This window comes from Tenrec ecaudatus, chromosome 5, assembly GCF_050624435.1.
Source record: "Tenrec ecaudatus isolate mTenEca1 chromosome 5, mTenEca1.hap1, whole genome shotgun sequence".
In the NCBI taxonomy this organism is placed as follows: domain Eukaryota; kingdom Metazoa; phylum Chordata; class Mammalia; order Afrosoricida; family Tenrecidae; genus Tenrec; species Tenrec ecaudatus.
Window position 1 is genome coordinate 140691168 of NC_134534.1, and position 23665 is coordinate 140714832.

The 23665-nt window shown below is 47.0% G+C and overlaps 1 protein-coding gene across 2 annotated transcripts in view; it reads left to right on the forward strand.

Moving 5' to 3' along the window:
- The window catches only part of CADPS (calcium dependent secretion activator), a 534502-nt gene that overhangs the window by 315050 nt on the left and 195787 nt on the right, over nt 1-23665 (forward strand). For both annotated transcript variants that reach the window (XM_075549950.1, XM_075549951.1), the window contains exons 7-8: nt 11306-11417; nt 19241-19380. In XM_075549950.1, coding sequence (XP_075406065.1) covers nt 11306-11417; nt 19241-19380 — 252 coding nt within the window. The remainder of the gene's footprint in view (nt 1-11305; nt 11418-19240; nt 19381-23665) is intronic.

Sequence of the window (23665 nt, forward strand, 5' to 3'; positions counted from 1 at the left end):
TCCTTGAATCACACAGGCTGGTGTACTTCACCCATGAGAACTTAACTGATACCTCACTTAGATGGCTGCTTATTTTAAGACCCCAGACTCTATTCTTTCAAATAGGTAGGCACCATCTGATTTATTCCCCATGCTTTGTTAAAACACCCTTCATGAGGGCAAGTATTCAGCAGGCCGGCATCGTTAAGAACTGATTGCTCTTAGGCTAGGGCTTAAAACAGTAGGTGTGAGCTCAAAATTCATTCAGCTTTCCAAGGATAATATATATATATGTAAATATATACGTATCCATGTTCAACTTTAGTGCCAGCATATCATCTTTTTAAGAGATAATAAATAACCTCCATGGGACCTTTTAATTCTAATAATAATAATATCATTAAGTTAGCCACTGGTACAGAATTTAAAATACTATTGAGGCAGGAGTAGTATTCATATATGGGGAAACTTTAAACTTCAATACACGGGATGTTCACTTATACATACTGAGTGCCTGAACCTTGTTTAGGAAACATTGGGGGTTAGACACAGAGCACAACGTTCAATGACATCCATCCAGGAAGCAGAACTGTGCGTGCAGAACTAAGACACGGAAAGACTTACATTTTTTAGCACTATGTGCCAGGAATGAGTAAAACACTAACTATAAGAGTGCTTCCCTCTCATTTAATCCATGCATCCACCATCTGGACCATTACCACTCTTATCCTGAAGTCGTGGATGTGGACGCTGAGGCTCCCTACTCATACACCCAGGAGAGAATATTATCAATTTTCACATGTTGTTGTTATAGTCTTCAGGGCGGTGGATCCACAGCAGTATCTAATACAGTAACCTTCAGGTAGTACACATTCAGGAAGAGCTTCCAAAATGAGGAGAAACATTAAGATTGATTAGAGGTATGATCCCTAAGCAGTGGAAGTCAGGCTTTATCCACTTCCACTGGGGCTTGGCTCTTCATCCATTTCTCCCCACCTTCTTTCAATAAGGATTTGGTTTGGAACAGGCCCACAATTATTATTTGGGGGTGCTGCCAGGATCGATGGCTTTTCTATAGCCTGTGCACAAGAGGTCGTGGCTGTAAGATAAAAAGGGAGCATTGCTAATCACCATCAAATCATCCCTGACTCGTGGTGACCTATGTATAGTTAGGCGGAGTCCCTCGCTGTAGCTCCTGTGTATTCTGATGTCCATCTTCAGCACTCTATTTAACAGTGCTCTGTTGTCGTCTGTAAGGTCTTCATTGGCTGCTTTCCAGAACTAGATCTCCAGACCTTTCTCCTAGTCTGTCTTAGTCTGGAAGCTCTGCTGAAACCTGTCTATCACGGTGACCCTGCTGGTGTGTAATCCAGCAGGAACATAACTTCTGGGATCAGGGCAACACAAAAACAAAGACAGCACAACAAACTGACAGAGGGTAATAATAGCTTATTATTGTTATACTTTCAATATCATTCTTACGGGCATTCACATCGCTTCTAGCCCTTGGCCTCATGAGCTGAAATCTTGGCCCTCCAGGACCTATTAGGGGGTACCCCCGCCCCCGCCAAAAAACCATGAAAATTTTAAAGCTACTTATTTAAATTTTTTTATAAAACAACTGTATCCCCTTCAAAGTACTCTCCATTACATTCAATACATGTGTCAAATCTGCAATTCCATTCTTGGAAACACTTTTCAAGCTCATCTGTTTGGGTGGCTGACAGTACCTCCCTCGCTTTTTTCTTCACTTCATCTACAACGTCCACTGGCTGTCCTTTCATGTCCCTCTGTATTCATGGAAACAAAAAGAAATGACATGGAGTGAGGTCAGGTGAGTCAGGTGTGTGGGGCAAGAGAGGCATGCTGTTTTTTGCCAGAAACTGGTGAACTGGGATGGCTGCATGAGTAGGGGCAGTGTTGTGGTGACAAAGCCAGTCCCCTGTCTGCCACTAATCAGGCCTTTTTTGTCACACACCATTATGCAATCTTTTCAAAACCTCTAAATAGAAAGCTTAACAGTCTGACCTGATGGACTGAACTCCAAATGCACTATCCTCCTCACATCAATAAAAACAAATGAGCATCGTCTGGATCTTCTATTTCTCTTAACAAACTGTTTTTTGAGTGAGGTGACAATGGTGTCTTCCACTGGCTTGATTTATGTTCGTGTTCAGGGTCCTAAGAATAGTACCATGTCTCATCACCAATAATGACCTTGGGGAGGGGGGAGGGAGGGGAGTCTGGGTCCCTTCAGAGATGTTCTTTCAAACACAACTTCTTATTCCTGATCAGTTAGAACCTGAGGCACAAATTTCTCAGCAACCCTTCTCATTCCCAAATCTTCTATTAAAATTCACCGAACCGAGCTCCAAGATAGTCCAGATCACTTCCCCATCGCTTCAATGCACTTGCACTTGATTTTTCCCATAGCACTGTCCTTATAAACTGTGTTCAGCATCACAACAGTTTCTGCACCATTTTTCCCGAGCAGGAAACTAAATTTCACTGCTGCACGCTGTTCTATGAAATTGGCTGTCACAAAACAATGAGGTTTGAGCAAAACTGCCTTTATGATAAAACTTACTGTGACCAGAGAAAAGCTTCCCAGGGTGCACTAACTCAGAGTGAGATGCTGGATGCTGGCTTAGCAGGGAAAATGTATGCTACGAAAGCTGTGCCCAGCTGAGCCTCTCTCTTTTATTTGGGGGTGGGGGGTGGGGGGGTGGGGAACCCCCTCGTACATGTTTTCTTCCAGAATGCTGTGGTTGCTCTGTTCCTACTCTACTAGGCACTGTGTTTGCTCTGCGTATTTCAGAGTGGCCCTAAATATCATCTAATCTTCAAGGAGTTCAAGTTCTCAATTGGCTTCGAAAAAACATGTGTCTCATCATCCCTCCTTTAGTCCCTGGATTTGTTGACATGTTTACTCTGAATTTGTCATTTCTTCCTCATTATAAAACAAACAGTTGCTGTGTTCTAGGCATTGTGCTACATGGAAAGGGCACGCACACGCACACGCACAAAGGCATGGTCCTTGAGTCCCTGGATAGTGCACCTCCTTGAGCAGTCAACTACTAGCCTGCGGTTTGAAGTCCCTCCGAGATACTTTGGAAGAAAGGCAGGGTCTTTTCCTTCAACTTGTCACGGCTTTGACAAATCCTCCTGTGCACATAAGAGGCCACCATGATTTGGGTTTGACTCATTGACCATGGATTTGGTTTAGAGTTCGATTGCTTTTGAGGTGTTTGCCACTTAAAAACATATACGCACAGAGGAATAATTGCCAAAAGGCCCTGTAACACTGTGCAGTGAATGATTGAGGGGCAGAATACACTAGCAGTTTATTGCATGCACCTCAGGGTCATAAACTGGATTGGAAGTCTAGCTCTATGATAGCTTGAGACCCTGGTCTAGGGATGTCACTTCCAGGAGCATTCATTTTTTTTTCCATTTGCAAAAGAAGCATAATAATAGAATCTATCTCCTAGAGTTGTCAAAAGGACAAGCCAAGAAAAACATTCAGTCCAGGACATGGCAAGCATAAGGACTCAAAGCTTAATGGCCTGTTCATGAGGAAGACATGCAGGAGACATGCTGTTGCAGGTATAGTGGTGGGATCAGAAGAGAGGGGCCCCGAGCCCATTTTACCTTCTCTATCTTGTGTTCAGAGAGAGGTTCTTCAGCTAACCTCCCCAACCTCTGCTGACAATAAATATTATCAGCCTTTGGTCATTTCAAATCAACATTCAGTTTTATTTCAGTCCAGGAAACTCTCAAGGAGAGGTATCCCTCTTAGGAGCCGCAGTCAAGTGCACAGCAGGGGGAAAGCAATTCTTTTATCACTCTGTGGCCTCATCAAAAAGCCAAGGTTTCTGAAGCTTCCTCTGCTCGGTGGTTTATCTGTGAAGAACATGTTCACCTGTAAAGTAAACTGAACATAGAAACCAGAGTGGTGCACAGTCTCAACAGTGTTGAAACGGAGTTCTCCTTTAGAGATTCCAAGGCACCTGCTGTTAACTGGGTCGAGAATCTGGGCCTGATTATGTGTAACGTATGTGGAAGGCCATATGGCTGCACAGTGAAGGATTTGGGTTGTAGAATGGAACTGCCCTTTACTCTGAATGACTCTGGGCATATTATCTAGCCTCGCTGAGCCTTGGTTTCCTTCTTCTTCTTGTCGTTTGGTACCGTCGAGTCAGCTCTGATGCATAGCGACCCTATGCACAACAGAACAAATGCCTGCGCCCATTGATGCAGCCACTGTATCGATCTATCTCACCAAGGGCCTTCCTCTTTTTTGCCACCCCTCCATTTCACCAAACATGATGTCCTTCTCCGGGGACTGGTCTCTCCTAACAATATTTCCAAAATGTGTAAGATGTAGTCTTGCCATCCTTTCCTCTAAGAAGCATTCTGGACTTACTTCTTCTAATACAGGTCTGTTCGTTCTTTTAGCAGTCCATGGTACTTTCAATATTCTTCTCCAGCACCCACATTTAAATATATCTATTTTTCTATGACCTTCCATGTGGCTTTGTTGCTTCTCAGCTAGATGGCCACTTGTTTATTTTCAAGCCTTTAGACCCCAGATGCTGTATCTTTTGTTAGCCGGGCACCCTCAGCTTTCTTCACCACGTTTGCTTTTTCTTCAGCGATCATGTCAGGAAGGAGAGCACCATGGAATGCCAGTTTAATAGAACAAAGTGTTCTTGCATTGAGGGAGTACTTGAGAGGAGACCCAATGCATATGACATTTAAAAAGATAAGTTGTACCTGGCACATAGTAACCTCTGCATAAATGTCGGTTCTTTTTTTCTTATAAAGATGGCTAGAAAGCAGAAAACGGCCAAGAATGAAGCTTTGAGTGTCTTTGTTCTCTCTAAGAGGAGAGGAAGAGTACAGAGTGTTGATCATTAGCCTTCCTTGAAGTTCCAGTAAATAGGAAGCACCAATAAAATGAAGCACAGAGCTCAATGAATGGAGGGCAAGGTTTCTTCAAACAAGCCAGGGACAGCTCATACCCACTGCACGTCCCAACCTCTGTGGTGAATAACCAGACGGGAGTAGGACGTGGTATTCACTGGTAGAATTCTCACCTTCCATGTGAGAGACAGACTAGATTCCCAGTCAGTGCACCTCATGCACCACCAAAGCCTGCTTGTCACTAGAGGCTGGTGTGTTGCTGTGATACTGAACATGTCTCAGAGGAACTTCCAGCCTAAGATAGATGAGAAAGAAAGGTATGGTGATCTATTTTTTAAAATCATCCACCCATGAAAACCCTTTTGACCATCCAATCCACAACTGATCATGGTGGGGTCACAGGACTGAGCAGCATGTTTTCCTGTGGTTTTTAAAGCACTGGCTAACCAGACACGAGTGGCCTGAGACTCAGTGACTGTTAGGCAGGGTTCTCTAGAGAAACAAAATCAAGACACTAATGATTTTATGTGTGTGTGTTTGTGTGTGTTTATACAATGAGAAGGAATATAGTATACACAACAGTATTGAGGGCTCAGTTCAATTCTCTTTTGTGGGACAGTTAAATATACTGAAAGCCTTTCAATCATGGATGGGGGCTTCGGTACAAGGTCAAAGAAGCAGACATTAGAGTTTGCCCACAGGCAGCAGGTTGTGTTAGCAACCGTCAGTAGCATGGGAGCTCAGCGAAGCAGCCCTAATGAGATATCAAACTCAAGCAATGCAAGGCGACAGAATTCACCAGCCTCAGGCTCAAGTGATGTATGCACCAGCAGCATGGCAAAGCAGGTCTTGAAGGAGCCTCAAGCTGTAGAGACATGATCCGTGGGGTGGCTTGGCCCACAGGTAGTGGAGTACACAGTTTGAGGCAGAGAACTAGTTCAAGCAGCAGCAGCACACTGGTCCACTCACCGGAGAGCAAGGGAGACGGGGGCAGAGCCATTTATCTCTTTGCCCTCCAATCAAACTGCAACCTGATTAATCTCCACCCACATGTTCCTATTGGCCAGGTTGACTTAATAAACCTAACTATCTCAACAACCCTATGCAAACAGAATAAAACACTGCCCAGTCTTGTGCACCATTCTCAAAATTGTTCCTGTGCTTGAGCCCATTGTTGCAGTCACTGTATCACTTCATCTTGTTGATGGCTTTCCTCCCTGTTGCTGCCCCTCGACTTTACCAAACACGTCAGGAACTGAGCATGGGGTCCATGTAGTTGGTTTAGTGGCCTGGTGTCACCATCTTGAAATTCTTAATCATCTACTCTTTGAGCTCATGTTTGTAAGTGAAGGCTGATATAATAAGGAGCATGGATTAGAGCAAAGGAGATAGGAAAAAGAAAACTGCTTTCTTCGCTGGTACCTTTACTGGTACTCTCCCCCATCAACCCTCATCCCCACCCTGCCTTTTGGCCAGGGAGTCCCACATTTTCATTTGTGCTGGGCCCTGAAGATTGTGCAGCTGGTCCTGATTAGATGAGACAGACTTTCTACTTCTTGCCTGCACCACTAGGCCAGGTCACCATTTTTAAACCTGAGTGATAAATTGAGGTTCAGTAGTAGGTCTAACCACTTGAGGGGAGCCAGGTTCATGGTGGAAGACAAAGCATGGATGTGGGCCTGCCGGAAAGGAAAAGCAGCTCAGGGTCAAAGTGGGTGGGTGCTGTCAGGGCAGTCTCTCTGCCTCAGTCTGAGTCTCCTCCATCAGGGTCGTGGAAGCCTTGCTGTGCCCTGTGGTCTGAACCACGTTTACCACCTCTGAGCTGTGCAGCACAGGGTGACTAGCAGCAGAGGTCGATGCAAGACAGCATTCGTTTTTGCTGAGCAGGCTGAAAAATCCCCAAGAATTAGGCCCCAAGGTAAAATCTCACGGAGGCACAATAAGGGCCACCCCCAGGTCATTGGGATCACAGCCTCAGCTCTGTGGATCAATGTTAAAACTCCTCTTTAGGTAGCTCTGTTGGTTTCCGGAGGGATTCTTCATTCCCCGTTCCCCTGGCCTAACTCAATGAAGGCCCAAAGAGATTAACGGCACAATTAATCATAAATAATGAATTAGAGATCATGTTTTTGTCAGTGTTGCTAATCATTAGCAATGCTTGTTAGTGATAATCATGACAAGATTAGTAACAAAAGCTACAAACAGGGAATTAAAGAGATGTGCGTTCTAGCCCTGCTTGGTCACAGTTCACTGGATTAAAATGAACAAGGTCTTGAATTTCTTCTCCATTTTCTTATTTGTGAAATGCAAACAACAACGAACTGCCTTATGAACTATTCACTTTGCGAATAGGGCAATGTCCACCTGGCTTGCTATTGTAACTCCATAGTTTAGCACAGCACAATTTGTGGCTTAGCACTGGGCTGCTACCCACCCAATCGAGAGTTTGCACCTAGCAGATGCTGAGGGAGAAAGGCTTTCTACTCTCTAAGGATTTATAGTCTCAGAAGCCCACAGGGGCCATTCTACTCGGTCCTGTAAGGTGGAATCAACTCAATGAGGGCGGTTGTTTGTTTGTTTTGAGATGCTTAATAAATACCTGCTGAATGGATAGCACAAAATAGAAGTGATTATTATTACTAGAACACTTACCCTTATTTGGGAAGGGAAGGTAGCCTAATCCTCCTCCAAACCTACAACTATTTACTTTACGACAACTCTGGAAAATTAGCTTATTTTAGAACTGAAGATACTAAAGCAGGCTGTTGTTGTCAGGAGTCATTGAGTCGGCTCTGACTCATAGCAACCCCATGAATGAAACCCTGCCCAGTCCTGGACCATCCTCACAGTGGTTATGTTTGAGCCCACGGTTGTAGCCATCCTATTGAAGGTCTGCCTCTTTTTGCTGCCCCTCAATTTTATCAAGCATGATATCCTTCCCGAAGGACTGGTCTCTTCTAATGTTTGTTATTGAGTGCCATTGGGTCGGTTCTGACCCATAGAGATCCTGTGCCCAACAGAACAAAACACTACCTGGTCCTGCACACCATCCTCAAAATTGTTCCTATGCTTGAACCCATTATTTCCGCCACTGCATCAGTTCATCTTGTTGAGGTCTTTCCTCTTTTTTGCTTCCCCTCTGTGGTCGTAACATAATCTGGTGACAATTTGAGGATTAAGAGTAGAGGGGTAGAATCTAGACTGTCAGTCAGGACATATAGCCAATGAGTCCTCTGTGTAGGCAAGGCCTTCTCCTGAGGATTCTGGGAACTCCTGTATTTCCCCCTTGGAGGGGGGAGACACACCCTCTCTCAGCTCACTCCCAGAGAGACATTGCAGTTGACAAAACACATGGAACTATTCTAGTGGCCTGAGCTTGAAGAACCACATGGAGACACCATGGAGGCAGGCTGATGGCAGTCAGATCCTCGCAGCTGAAGCACCCATGTGGAGACCCCTAATGATGGGCACCAACAACATAAGAAGTTCTTCTGATGGCTTAGGTCCTCTTCCATGTCACCTCCCTAGAGGCTGTTATGCTTGCTCAAGGATTTCCATGTCCTAAAATCCCCTGGAAAGGAGTTTTGGTGGTGCTACGGTTGAGGTGCTCAACTGTTAACTGAAAGGTTGGTGACTCGAACCCACCAGCTGCTCTACAAAGAGAGATGTGGCAATCTACCACTGTAAGCACTTACAGCCTTGGCCATTCTGTGGGGAGTTCGACTGCACTATGAGTTGGAACTCGGTTTGATAGCAATGAGTCTGGGCGTTAAATCCCTGTGGGCCTGGTTATCCCTTCACCTCCTTGCTGGTCCTCTCTTGCCAACCCTCCCTAGGCTCCCTATGTCACTGAGCTTAGTTGATGTGATTTCTTTAATTTGGTACAAGAGTGAGACTAGAAGTCAAATATCTACACTTTACCAAAGAAAACAGTTCAATAGTCAACAAGCACAAGGTAGCATGCTCAAGCTGACTAGCAGCCAATTCATTGCCAATGCAAATAACAATCACAAAGGAAGCCAAAGGAAACCCTGAGCAATGCAGACAAGGAAGGCCTGGAAATTGTGCGTTCATTCCCTGAGAGTGGAAAGGCAAGAGCTTCTCCTGAGGAAAGCATTTGGGGACGAGGAATCCCAAGCCTTGGAAGGCTTCATCAGCGAGTGCAGCTGATGCAGCATCATAAGAGTGCCATAATGTTAATGAGGAAGTGATCTGCCCTCTAGATGTCTATCCCCCAGAAACAATCAAAGATGAACTTGAAAATGAATGTCCAAACAAATCTCAGTCATATAACAATGGTTAGATAAAACCAGATGTATTTATAAGAAGTTACATTTACAGAGCCATTAAAAATTTTTCATTAAAAAAAATATTACCACACGATCCAGCAAACTCTACTCCCAAGTACATACACAAAACACTGGAGACAGATCCTGGCTCACCAATGTTCGCAGCAGAGTTATTCACAATAGCCAAAGGGTAAAAACAAGCCACATACCATTCACTGATGCGTGGATAAACAAAATCGGGCCTATCCATACAATAGATTGAGTCATAAAAAGTAATGGAATTCTGAAACATTACTACAATTTGCAGTAACCTTAAAAACAATATGCTGAGTAACACATCAGACACAAAAGACAATTGTATGATCCTTTATAAACCCTTTGCAGTTTGTTCAGTTCCGACTTAATGGCGACCCTCTAGGGCAGAGCAGAGCTTTCCCATCGGGTTTCCAAGACTGTAATCTTTACAGAAGCAGGCTGCCATACCATTCTCCCTCGGAGCCTCTGGTGGCTTGAGCTGTTAGGTTTTCAGTTGGCAGTCAAGCGATTTACCCACTGAGCCAGCAGAACTCCTTCCTCTGACCCGCTCACATGAAGTAGAGCTAAGTAGGCAGGCACACAGAGGGAACTTGAGGAGTAAAGTGTTGTGATATGGGGAATGGGGAATTAATGCTTATTGGGTAATGAATCTTTGTTTGGGGACATGAAAAGTCCTTGGAAAGAATGATGATGGATGCAAAAAAATCCCAATGTAGGTAAATGTCACTAAATTGCATAATTAAAATGTTGCCATATATTTTAAATTCACAATAGCCAAAAAAATTGTGTTTGAAATGGTTCCGATTGTAAATACTCTATATAAAATAGCGTCTACTGTATCCTAATTCTGCAAAGAGAACATCTATCTGGCATGATTTGTCCACTTGACAAATATTTCATGTCTTCTAAGTGTCCAGCACTATACTAAGTACTGGGTATACAACAAAAACAAAATCCACACCGCCCAGCATTCCCAAAGCCCACAGAGCACTAGGAGAGCCCCCTGCTAAACGGTCACATAAATGTGACTGATTATAAACCTCCTGATGGAAAGGTAAACAGCCCATTAAAACGCTTTGACACTGGGGCCAAATGAGAATATCCCATCAAAAGGGTTTCTTCTCTGGGGTAGCAGCACTAAGCTGAAACTGGAAAAGAAAGCCAGGCCAAGGTGGGGTCTAGAGAAGCATTGGTAATAGAGGGAAACAGGCAATAGCCTGGAGTTGGCCAACTCTGGAGGCCCATGAGATTGATAAGATGAGTGGGGTGTGCATTGCAGCCCAAGTGCAAAGGGACACGGCTATGGAGGAGTTTGGAGTCGGGCACAATGCCATGTATGTTCCATTCTGGAGGGTCACTGCAGCTCCGGGTACAGAAAGGATGGAGGTGGCTCTTCAAGCATCATGAGTGAAGGAAGATGCCCTGCAAGAAGCTCAATCAGCCAAGCCAGCCCTCTGCCCTGGTGAAACGGGCTCTCCTCTGGGGAGACCTCTGACTCAGATACTGACAGGCCAGCAAGTAGGGAATGGTATTTCCCTTATCCTCATCGCTCTAGCCTCCCAAGCCTTCTTTGATCATCCCTGCTCCACTCATTCCTTATCCCACCCGTCTCGGAGTGCCGGTGAAAGCGGGCTTCCTCCTCCCCACCACTACAGCAGGTGTTGCCCCAGGACTCAATGAGAAGCCATCTCTAAATCCCAAACCCGCAGTTTCTCAGAACTAGTGACCAGGGGAGGCACTGAAAAATGAGTCATTGCCTCGGAATAAGAGTTTCTAAGTAGAGCAAATACTTGGGGAAAATGCTCACCAACTTGATTTCCTGATCATTCCAACTGATTCCTTCTAGTGCTCTCTGAAGCCCTGGCAACTTGCTGCGCGTCCATCTTTGCCTCTGCCTCACAAGTAAATGAGCACTGTGTTGCCACTCGGGCACTTTGGAGGGGGGGAAGGGGGTGCGACAGCCAGTGTTGCCCGAGGTTGACTCTGTATTCACCCCACACGGGGACTAAGACTGGTGGGTCAAGGGTTGTCAAGCCAGAGGTCTCCACACTGTCTTTCTCTGGTTCCATCCACAGCTGGGGCACCCAGGGTGACTTCTCAACGACCCACGCGCTGCCTGCCGTGAAGGTGAAGCTGTTCACAGAGAGCACTGGTGTCCTGGCCTTGGAAGACAAGGAGCTGGGACGGGTAAGCATTTCTTACTTAAGGGGGATTCAGCCAAGTGCCTGCACAGTGTCCCCAATGCTGGGAAGAAATACCAAGTGCTGGCAAGTCTTGCTTTGGAGTGTCCCTTCCTGGCTGTGTGACTTTGAGCAAGCCCCTCAACCTGTCCAAACCTCAGGTTCTGCTCTATCGAGCAGGGGCTCTGCTCCATCAGACCCCCACATGCTTTCACAGCAAAGCCCTGCAAGACCCCTTCATTACCCTGAAATGACGTCTTAGACAATTTAACAGGCCAACTCATCTCAGAATCGACAAAATGTCACGATACTTAAAAAATATAATAACTGTCATCCAATCCACTTTAACTCATAGCAACCCCGTGTGCCCGAGTAGAACTGACTGCTCTCTGTAAGGCTTTCACTAGATGATGGGTTTTTCTCTAAGAATTATTAGAGAAATGGACAGCCACAGTAACGCGAGATCAAAGCCACGTAATGAATCAGTCCTTTGGTCTGCAGTCGCGCACGCTTCTCAGTCCTGCTGGCAGGCACGTCTTCCTCTGGTCCTCTGCCTATCAGCCACTGGGCCCTCTGACTCTCCCAGAAGGCACCCTGGTCAGCAAGCCAACCTCCTGCCCAAAGGCACTGAGCTTTGCATGGGCCAGGAAGTGCAACGCTTGTTTTCATTGTCTGGGTGCTTCCAGATGATGAAGAAAATCTCTGAGCCTTTTTCCAAGGTGTCTTGGGGGGCGGCGGGGGGGGGGGTTTGAGCCTCCAGCCTGTTGTTTAACATTCAAGCACTGTGAGTCGTGTGCACCATCCTGCACTGTCATGAGGTAGAGGAGAGCTCAAAGGGAAGTCATGGACAGTGACGCGATACAGTCAGTGTGTGAACACTCAGGTACCACGAGTGCACTAGAGAAGTGATGCTTGGCCTAATCTTATCTGGAGAGCCCCCCTGAGTGTGACACCCATCGAACCCCCTTGATGACGGTGACACCCGTAGGATCCCCTTGAGAGGAGCTGACACCAAGGGCTCAAGTAGAAAGAAAGTGTTTTGGAAATGATGGTGGCAACATATGTACAAATGTGCTTGACACAATGGGTGCATGGATTGCTATAAGAGCGGTAAGAGCCCCCAATAAAATGATTTATTAAAAATTTTTAAAAAGAAGAACTCCCTTGAGTTGGGGTCTCAAAAGCCTGAGTATCAGCAGCGTGATTGTCTGAAAGGATAAACTGCCCTTGGTAAAGTTTCCTTGATTCCCTGAGAAAGTACCCAAATTACTTTGGGTTTATATGTAAAGCAGTTAGGCTCATGACTCAGTTAATTATAAGCAGGTGTTTCCCTGCCATTACCCTCCAGTTGGAGTGTTCAAAGACCAGCTGGGGCCCAGGATGACCCCACCTCCCAGACGACTGCTTCAGCCATCACAGGATGTTTAGCATCCTTGGTCCTCACCCATTAATGTAGAGAGAGCCCAGCACCAATTACTCTGGCCGCCCAAAATGCCCCCCACATTGCTGAAACACCCCTTAGGGGTGGCACCACCCACTTTGGCAAAGGTGCGGGTGACAGGGGGACATTCCTTCTTGCACCATAGCAGCCAGTCGGATGTTTACAACCTAAGTTGGAGGTGTCTCTTGCTCGCTCAAAGGACTTCTGTGACCCAACACTGCTCTCACCATCACAGCTGAACAGGTTCGCGAGGTCCGCAAGGACTTGGCTGGTCTGCGCCTTGCCTGCCTCTTTAACCTCCTCAGCTGCCACAGCCATGGCCAGCATCCCTGGCCACATCGCATGCTCCTCAGATGAACCAAATTCTTAACCACCTGGGAGAGCTTTCTCTCTGCCTGAACCCGTCTCCTCCTCAGCTCTTCAAAGAGCCACATCTTTGGAGAGCCCCCTTTCTGACTGCCCGTCCTCCATCATCTGCCCTCTCAGCCCCCTGCTCATGTCCCCAGTGAATTTATCACCAATGATCAAGAGAGAGAATGTATAGGGATTTTGCATTCTGCCTGCCCCACTGATCTGAGAAAGATCTTCATGGGAGAAGAAACCTCAACTATTGTGTTCACCAGCCTATCCTCGGAGTCCAACACAAAGACCCTCAGTAGGTTTTATTTTATCCTGGGAAATGCATAGGGAGAAGCCAGGGTGCTGTAGTGGTTATATGTTGGGCTCCTAATGAAAAGGTCAAGAGTTGGAAACCACTGGCTGCTCCTCAGGAGAAAAGTGGGATTTTTCTACCCTTGTAAAGAGTTTTTGGTCTCAGAAACTCACAGGGGGAAGTTCCACACTGTCCTGCAGGGTCGCTATGAGTAGGTATCAACTCGATGGCAGTGAGGTGGGTTTTTTTGTTTTTTAGATTAAATGAATAATCCCTCCTAATATCGGTGTGACCTTGGCCAAGTCACTTACCCTCTCTGAGCCTCTGACTTAGATCCTTCAGCTGAAGAGTGGTCACCCGTTATAGAAGCACCTGGGCACAGAGCCCCCACAGGAATGTAGTCCCCATGCTCTCTGTCAGTTTTCCCCACTTATTCACCCTCACTTTAATCAGGACAGCTGACCCAGAATCATCTGACTAGGCTGGGAAACAACGTGCAACCAAGGCCAACACCAAGCCTGCCCTGCTGTAGGCACTAACGTGAAGGGAAAGGGGAGGTTGCTGTTTCTTTAACAAGTGACAGGTGTTTATTCCCCGCCTAGGGAAAGAGAGACACGCCCACCAAAAGTTTGAAAAGGCATCCCTACCAAGTTGGTGCTGGCTCAAGATCACATCATGTGTTACAGAATGTTGCCATGTGTTACATAGTGCTTGCTTGACTGTACACTTTAGGGAAGTAGACCTCCAGACTTTCCGGTCTGTGGTGCCACTAGGGGGTTCATACTGCCAACTTTTAAGTTAGTATCAGAATAAGAAACATTTGTAACACCCATAAACCTAAGGGTGGGGGTAGCCTCCCTTTCTTTTCTCTCCAAGCTATTGTTTCAAAGAAATGACCAAAAGTTCTAAGCATCTCAGAGACCCAGGACATCAGTGTTGGGTGGAATAAGAATAACTGGCCAGTGCGGGGAATGTTTGAACTAGGTCCAGAGTTGGATATGAGGGTCGCTGATCTCCTGGATATTGTTTGCAAATAAACATTCTTCTAGAGCCTCTAGTTCACGGCATCCATCAGTTTCTCAAAACTGGTCTCAGTCAAAAATATTAAAAAGCATGTGACTGTTCAGACCCTTTTGTTTTATAAAGGAGAAAAGTGGCTCATGGTAGGTGGGAACTCTGCCCGGGACCACCCTGCTAGATGACCTCTGAGTGTCGTCCCTGCCCTGGTATCTTGTCTGGTGCATCACTTCATTGGGTCCTTATCATACCCCTAACGAAGCAGGCGCAGTCATCCCTCTTCTCATGCAGAGGTCAAACGGAGACCCAGAGGGGTTAAGGAACTTGCCAGGAACGATGTCAACTGACCTCTAGGGCTCTTTTTGCCACATAAAACCCTTGTGGCCTGATGGTTAAGTGCACAAATGTTAACCAAGAGGTCAGCAGTTCAAACTCTCCAGTTGCTCCACGAGAGAGAGAAGTCCTGGAGGCTCTGCTCCCTCTGGAAACCCTGTGGGGCAGCTCTACTGTGTCGTGTGGAGTCACTGTGAGTGGCAATCAGCTCATGGCAGCCTTGTCCCTAAGCAAAAAATGGAGCTACCAGCGTTGTTATTTTTTCTTTTGTGTAATTTTATCTCATTTAATTCGATTGATTAATTGTAACGTTTGGGTGAAAGTCTACAGAGCACAAGAGTTCCCATTCCACAATGCCCATATATTTTGTTTCATGATGTCCACGTAACAGCCCTCTCCCCATCTTCAGAGTCTGTCTTTCCCACACCTTCCACAAAAGACATACAAAGTGTCCACTTCCCCACACCCTTGCTGACCTTGCAGGACTATTGTTCAGGCATCGGTGTGCGCCGCCTGCACCGGCTCTCTTGTACAAGGCAAGGGCAGGGATCAAGACAGGCCAAACGCCTTGGCTTCCCGACGCTCCACCAGAAAATCAAGTGCAGTGGGGCAGCTAGAGGCCAGTGTGCGTGTTGTAGTTGCCCGTCTAGAGATGTGCAGGTGAGCCTGGAGGGGGTGGGCAGGCCCAGGGATGGAAGGAGCGTCCCTCAAGCTGCAGCTTGTGTTCTCCGCTTTCCCGGGGAACTGAGGCTGGCTGGAGTACAGCGTGCCAAACAGGAGGGCCCGGCCCCCACCCCAGCGCCGCCACATCAAAGCCCCGAACACATGGGCCACGGGGGGCGGGCGGCTGGGATGACAGAGTGCTTGATTAGCAGCCTGGAATGTCCAGATGAGGTGTCTGCTTGGCTTGGGGCACACATGCACCCAGAAGGGCCCTGGTAAGTCAGTAGGGCTAACACACAAAAGAGTCGGGGGGCCATCGGGGTGAGTGGCAGGGTGAGGAGGAGACGGAGGGGGGCTGCAGTGACTTCATCTCTCCATCCAGCCTGCAGAGCGGCCTCCCGCGGGAGGCACCACGTGGGGTGAAGCCTTTGTGGGGCGGCCAGTAATGAGCTGCGGCCATTTGCGTAAGCGAATGGACACCATATTGCCAGTGGGAAACGCGCCCAGAATCCATATGGTGCGAGGCCTGCTAACGAGCTCCGGGTTCCTAGAGCACCACTCCTGCTTTGCTTTTGCCAAAAGGCGGGGCGCCGAAAGAGGCCAAGGGCCTTTCCTGCTGCTGTTCTGGCCGTGCCTGGGCCTCCTCTCTAGGCCTACCTCCTCCCCTACTTCTCAGCACATCCCACCCTCTTTCCTCACTGCAAAGCAACTAGCTCAGGAGAGAGAGGGGCTGGGCCTCAGGGTATAGAACACGATCTAGTTGAGGAGGCGTTTACAGACCAGGCCATATATGGGCAAAGTGGTGCAACCAATTAAGCGCTCTGCTGCTAACCAAAAGCCACTTGCGGTGACAAACTGATCTGCTCCCTTAAAGACTACAGCCTAGAACTCCCTGGGGACCAATGTACTCCATTGCACGGGCTGCTCTCAACTGAAGTCCCCGGGGAAGCAGCTCACAACAAATCTCAGCGAAGGCCCAGCTCTCCACCACCCAATGGCCGATGAGGGCTCTAGCATGGTGCACGTATGTCGTGAGTCCCTGCTGCCATGAAAAACTGTAGGTTCGTGCAGTTATATAATGTGGTTTTAATTAAATTAACTCTCAGAAAATGAACAAATGGCCTAAAAAAATGTTACTATCACAAAGCTATGGTTTGAAGATAGGGTTTGAGTCATGCAATCCTGGCCAACAATCAGGAGCGAGCGGACTTCTGTGACAGGGTCAGGAGGGCAAGCCAGGCCGATGTAGTGGTTACCTGCTGGGCTGCCATCCACATGGTTGGCAGTTCAAAACCACCAACCACGCCATGAGAGAAAGACAGGACTTTCTACTCCTGAAAACTGTTAGTCTCGGAAACCCATAGGCGGGCGACACTGTAAGTGGACATCACTGACTCAACGTCAGTGAGCTCATTAGCCATGGAGTTTCCCTGGTGATGCAACAGTTAAAACACTCAGCTGCTAATTGAAGCGTTGGCAGTTCAAGTCAACCCAGAGGTGCCTCAGCAAAAAGGCCTGGTGATCCCTTTCCAAACAAGCAGCCACTTACACCCAGTGGAAAACAGTTCTATTCTACCCTGATCCAGCTGGGGTCACCATGAGCAGGAGTCTTCTTGAAAACATCTTGATGGCAACTTATTATTTTATCTTATCAATGAGCCTCATCCTAGCTACATATGAAATGTGTGCATGCATAACTTAAAAATATTAGCTAATAGCAATACCAAGCCATTAAGAACTTTAAGATTGTTTAAAGCATACTTCTCCTCTTTAACCAATCCATTTGAAACTTTGATACCCATGCTTGATTTATAATGTATATAGCATATCCGTACAAAGGAAATGGCTGTAATATGTAAGATCCGCCTCCAGATGTTGGAGTGGTTGTTCACAAGTAGCATCCTGTGCAGGGCATCATCCAAACACTTGAGCAGCTTCTTTTTGGAGAAATGAGGTTTTCTGGTGTTACAATCATATCACAAGACACTGGGAAGATGCTAATGTTGTGTTCAGTGAGGCCATTGAAGTTTCCTTTCCTTGCTGTGCAATATCCAGTCAATTCTGTTCCATTGTAACCCTGTGTGGCAGACCACACCTGCCCTGCTGGCCTCCTCAGGCTGCTGTCTTGTGCTGTCTTGTGCTCTGGGTCTGTTCCCCAGGCATGGGGTAGGTTCTGATTGTCGCCCTTCAGTTGGTAGCCTAGCAATTAACCATGTGTGCCACCAGCTTCCTTTTGCTTTCCTGAGAGAGCGGGGATTTGATCACTTACACCCACACACAAAAGATAAAGTCAGCCCTAAGATCAGAAGAGAGGGACCTAATCAGCATAAATGTGGTCTGGTCACAGCGCACTGACTTTGCTGCGGTGGTCCCTGCCCTTCACAGAACGCTTCCTCACCAGTCACGCAGAAAACAGTTGTTTCTACCTTCTATGCCTGGACCATGCTTCCCTGGCACAAGCTATCTGAGCATCTGGAGGGCCATCATGCCCCCCTGAGCCCTCCACCGCCTCTTCTCCAGACCTGAACAAGCTCCAGAGGGGAGCCCTCCTTCCCCACACTAGAGAAAGAGGTGTTTTGAAAGCAGAGCCAAAGCAGCAGGCAGCAAACCAGGGTGTGCTGCCCTGCAGGGGCCAAATCTTAGTTACCCGGGTGCTATAGTGCTTGTATTGTGCTCACATTTCCAAACATAGGGGGCGTTTCCAGGTAGTTTGTTCCACCCTCTGTGCAAGTCCCCCAGGCTCCGTGTGGTTCCCGGGGATGCTGTCCTTAGAGAGGCATGCTTCTTGAGTCTCTCATCATATCCGAGGCAGACGACTCAAAAAAGTGCCATCTCTGGGACAGCATGCAGAATGGTCACTTTTAAAACAGATGCTTCGTTGGGCATGCGTCGAGCCAAGCCACGACAAGCCATGTGTTTTCAAGTCAGGAAGAAACCCGTCGAGCCAAGCCACGAGAAGCCATGTGTTTTCAAGTCAGGAAGAAACCCCAGTGAACCGTGTGACCCTGCACAAGTCTTGTCCCTTCACACTTCTCTCCTATTAAATACAGACCCTTCCATTCCCCCCTGTAGCAGTTGCCGATATTCCCCTTGTCTACGGTGAATTAAATCGAGAAGAATAGATGGAGTGGACTGGGGCTGCACCCTAAAATCTAAGGGTGTTTCTTCCTTATGTCATACATACCGCTCTGTACTGTATGGTACGCCTGGAGTACAGACAGCTTGCTTAAAGATGAAGAAAATGGTGTGTGGAGAGGGTCCTCTGGTGGCTGCCCGACTCGAGTGAAAGACCATGCTGAACTTTAGAAAAATTAACAGAACCACAAAGATCATGATCCTCCCTTTACGGAATTGAGCAGGACGAGCAGGAGGAGAACCATTTCTGTCTGTAGGCTGCGTGGTTCACAGACGGGCTTGGGGATGCAAGTCCAATCACCAAGACGCAATCTCACCTCACTGATTCCCCATGGGTCATGTGGCCAGGCCAGGTCACCTAATCTCTCAGCATCAAAATGTCCCCATCTATAAAAAAATTCCCAGTTGGCCCCCTCAGCTCCCCAGGGGTGACAGGGTGGGGACTGTGTGCTCTGGAAAGTAGAGACCACTCTCTGCTCTTTGGAATATTTTTTTACACCAATAAAAGTGGATTTCAGGCAGGGGGCCGGGGAGTCCCTGTAACACAGTTTCTGCTTTCTGGCTAAGATTGTTTCCTTCTTCTTTACAGGTTATTCTCCATCCCACCCCAAACAGCCCCAAACAGTCAGAGTGGCACAAAATGGCAGTCTCCAAAAACTGCCCAGATCAAGACCTCAAAATCAAACTTGCTGTCCGAATGGATAAGCCTCAAAACATGAAGCATTCTGGGTAAGTGTCTCCTTTCCAAATAGTGATTTTGGATCTACATCCATTCATTTTTTAAAAACAACAAATTTTTTCAGGGGTGGAAGCATAAAGCATCATGATAGTTATATAAAATATTTGACTTTGATGTAATTACACCAAAAGCCAAACCCATGGCCATCGAGTTGATTCCGACATAAACGACCCGATAACCAAACCAGCCACACCCACTGCCATCAAGTCAACCCCAACTCACAGAGACTCTATATGGGCTTTCCAAAGCTGTAAATCTTTACAGGAGCTGCCAACTTCATCTTGCTCCCTCGGAGCAGCTGGTGGGATTGAACTGCCAACCTTATAGGGTTAGTAGTCCAACACTTTACCCAACCGCTCCAAAGGTTTCCTTAATTCTTATGAATATCCTCACTGCTTTTTTGCCAGCTGTCAAGACAGCCTAATTTCCATTGCCTCTGTAATAAAATTGTCAGGAAGATTCAAAGTTTTCTAGACACATCTAAGTGATTCTGGTGTGGAGGGTTTTATCGGCTTCGTGTACTTTCTCAGAAGCCACAGATGCCGTACGTGCACCTTCATTAACAACCAACCCCACCAGTGTGATGTGACCGGTTGCCCTGTGCCACCTTCAAGCAATTGATTCCGATTGAATTTGTTTTCATGTCACTTTTAAAATAAATGGTGAGAAAATAATTAATTTATAATCACTTAATTTTATTTTAATTTGAGAGGAGCAGTAGATTAAATCATGATAAGACAAAAAACACTCATTGTCATCGAGTCAATGCCATATAGCAGTGACCCTGTAGGACAGGGCAGGACTGCTCCTGTGAATTCCCAAGACTGTAACTCTTCATGGGAGTAGAAAGCCCCGTCTTTCTCCTGCAGAGTAGCTGGTGGTTTCAAACCGCTGACGTTGCAATTAGCAGTCCATTGCTATGCCACCAGGGCTTTCCTAAGTAATTAAAAGTCAGGGTGGGGACGTGAAATAGAGTTATAGTTCACAGGTCACATCAACAATGTGTCCAAAAAGAGAGAGAAGATGCTGCTGTCAAGTTGGTCTGAGCTCACAGTGACTTTATGCACAACAGAACCAAACATGGTCTGGCCCTGCATCATGCCCACGGTTGCCAGCATGGTGTAGTCCATTGTTGTGACCATGATGTCAGGCCATCTCATTGAGCATCTTCCTCAACCTTGCTGGCCCTCTACTTCATCAAGCATGAAATCTCCTTCCAGTGACTGATCCCTCTGGAGGACATGTCAAAGGCAAGCAAGTCAGAAAATGTTCCGTTGTGATCCATAGAATTTTATTGTTTCATTTTCACAATGGGATCTTCACCAACCCTTTCTTTCTAGACCATCGGGAAGCTCCACTCAACCCTGTCCTTGCTGGTATTTGAGATAATGGTTGCATCATGGCAAGGCACAAGGCACCATCATGCAGCCAACGAACAGATGGTTGGTGTCAGCACCTGGGCACTGATTCACGCAGGTTGAAGCAGAAGCCCCTGCGGAGTACAGGCAGGACTGAGTAGGACTGGCCATGGACATGCTAGCAGAAGAATAGACCCTGGTCAGAGAGTGGACAGCAGGGCCCTAGCCTTGGCACCTAAGGGACCAAGAACATTCAGGGTGCCAGAGGATGTCACCCATGGAGATCTCAAGATGAAGGAAAGCCCACCCATGAGCCAGGGGCCCATTACTGAACCACATCTCTGGCTAGGCCCTTAGCTTATACTGTTCCTAGTCCTTTTCAGCCATCCATGATGAGTCCCCATCAGTGGCTTTTCTTCTATTAAGTAAATTAGCACCTCATGAAGGTGCCTCAGAAAATGTTTTTGAGGTCAGCATTTTCTCCTTTTCATACTCTTGACAGACATTACAAAAGCATTAAATGTAAAAAAAAATTTTTTTTCTAGTATCCCATTCATCTCATTAATGAACTCTTGGTTTTAAGACAAACAGCTTGAGAATTCTGCCAGGTTCCCACTTAAAACAACAACAAACCCAGTGCCTTCCTAGTGAAATCTGCCATCAGATTTCCAAGAACTTCGATCTTGATGGGAGCAGACAGCCTCAACTTGTTCCTATTGGTGCAGCTATTAGGTTTGAATCACCAACCTTGTAGGTAACTGGCTAAAGGTCCGCCATCTTTAACAAGATAGGAGCCAGTTGCCGTAGACTGCATTTGGACTCATAGTGACCCATGTGTATCAAAGGCGAATTGCACTCTGTAGGACTTCCAGAGTCTGATTTTTGTTGCAGTAGCTTGCCAAGCCTTTCTTCTGAGGTACTCTTGGGTGGACTCGAACTTCGAACCTGTTGTAAGCTCCAAGCTTTTGGGTCAGCCATTGGCACTACCCAGGACCTCCTTTAGCAAAATACCAACCCATAAATACTCATTCAATGCCTGTTAATGGAACCAGAGTAAGTGAACAGAGCAGAGGGAGGAAGAGAGAGAGCAAAAAGGAGAGGAGAGGGCAAATCGGAAAGCGAGCGAGAACAAGATTATGAATGAATGCATCTGTCCTCCAAACGGCGGTGTGTGCTTTTGTCCCTTGCTTGAAAGCTCAGCCCGCTTTCTCGGTCCTTTTGAAGCACCAAACTAGGAGTGTCACAAACACCCTTTCACTTATCCCCACCGCAGCCACTTGACATCACTATTATTTCCCCATTGGACACATTCCCATTTCGCACAGCCTTTTCATTTCTCTGTTTGAAGGTGAACTAACTCTGACTTCAGAAATGTTGCTGTTGATTCATCTGCAACATTCTTAGCATATTTCAGGCTACCTTGACCCCACGGGTATCCAAAGAAATGCGGAGCTCATTTCAGGCATGGCCCATGCCTGTTTGCGATCACGGGGCTGTCATTTAAGAGACCCCTGCAGGGAAATGGGGCAGAAGAGCCTGGAAGAGCTGTGAAAGTAAACAGAGGATGATGTCCTGAGACCCGGCCAGGCCCAGTGGAGCCCAAATCAAGGCCAAACAGCCAGAGTTGCATAAGGGAGGGTGCGAAGAAAATGGAAATGCTTACAGTTGACATCTTTTGATGTTCACTTAAACTAGAAATCGCTTTCTTGAGCCCTGCTGCACCATGCTAGGTGGCGGCAATGTCAGAGCAGTGCCGTCACTTGGAGAGCGGAGAGGGAAAGCGGAGAGGCAGCTTGGGCGTGGGGTGGCTAGAAACTGTACCTGCTTTCAGGCTTGTCACAGCATCCAAGAGCTTGGGAATGAGGAGGAATGAGTTCTTGTGGATGGGCTGTATGTGGTTCCTTGAACGAGCCCTGAGCCTGCAAAATAACCTTTTTCAAAACCGTCACTGTTGTTACAGGGAAGAAGATGTCAGTGAGGAAATGCAGCCAGCTTTATGACCTTAAAACGTCCATACAGGACATATTTGAGAATTAGCGACTCCCAGGTGGCTTTCTGCTTTGTCCTCCTTGGGGGGAAGGTCTCAGATCCAGGAAGTCCATTGCCGTCCAGCAGATGATGAACATCATCCCCGAAACTGCCTCCCGAGGACTGTGGCTCTCTTACCCTCCCCTCACCCCATTCCTCGGACCCAGAGCCAGGGCGTAATCCTTGACATTTCTCTTTTTCTCCCACTACATCATGTCAATCATCATTTTCTTTCACTCTATGAAGACTTCGAGAAAAGTCAACACATCAACGCCACAGCACCCTTTGAGTCCAAGCCACCATCATATTTCCCGGACTGGTTGCCCTTGTCACCTCAGCAGTCCCCCTGCTTTGGTCTTTGCTTCGCTGTGGTCAACTTCCTACCCAGACATCAGAATAACTTCTTGAAGACACATGTGAGACCCTGACATTATAATGCCGGAAATTCTCCAACAATTCCTCATCCTGTTCAGAGTAAGAGCCAGTATCCTTACACGGCTACTGGACCCTACGGGACAAGGATCCCGCTGCGTCGGCCTTTGGTCTCACTGCTTCAGCTACATTGGCCTCCTTGATCATCCTCAATGACTCCAAGTATACTTCCCCCATAGGACCCTTGCCCCTGCCACTTCTGCTACCTGAATGTTCCTCCATCTTCCTCATCCAGATGTGCAAACGACTCCCCTTGAGTCGCTGCTCCTGTCATCTTTTCAGAGTGCCATGTCTGACCCAACTGTGCCCGTCTCTTACCTGGCTCAATTTTTATCAAAGCACCTCCCATGACCTCATCCATCGTATATCAGTTTGTGCATATCCCTTTCTTTTCTGTTTCTCCACTACACTGTGGGATTCATGTCAGCAGGGACATTTGGTTCCCATGTTACAGTTC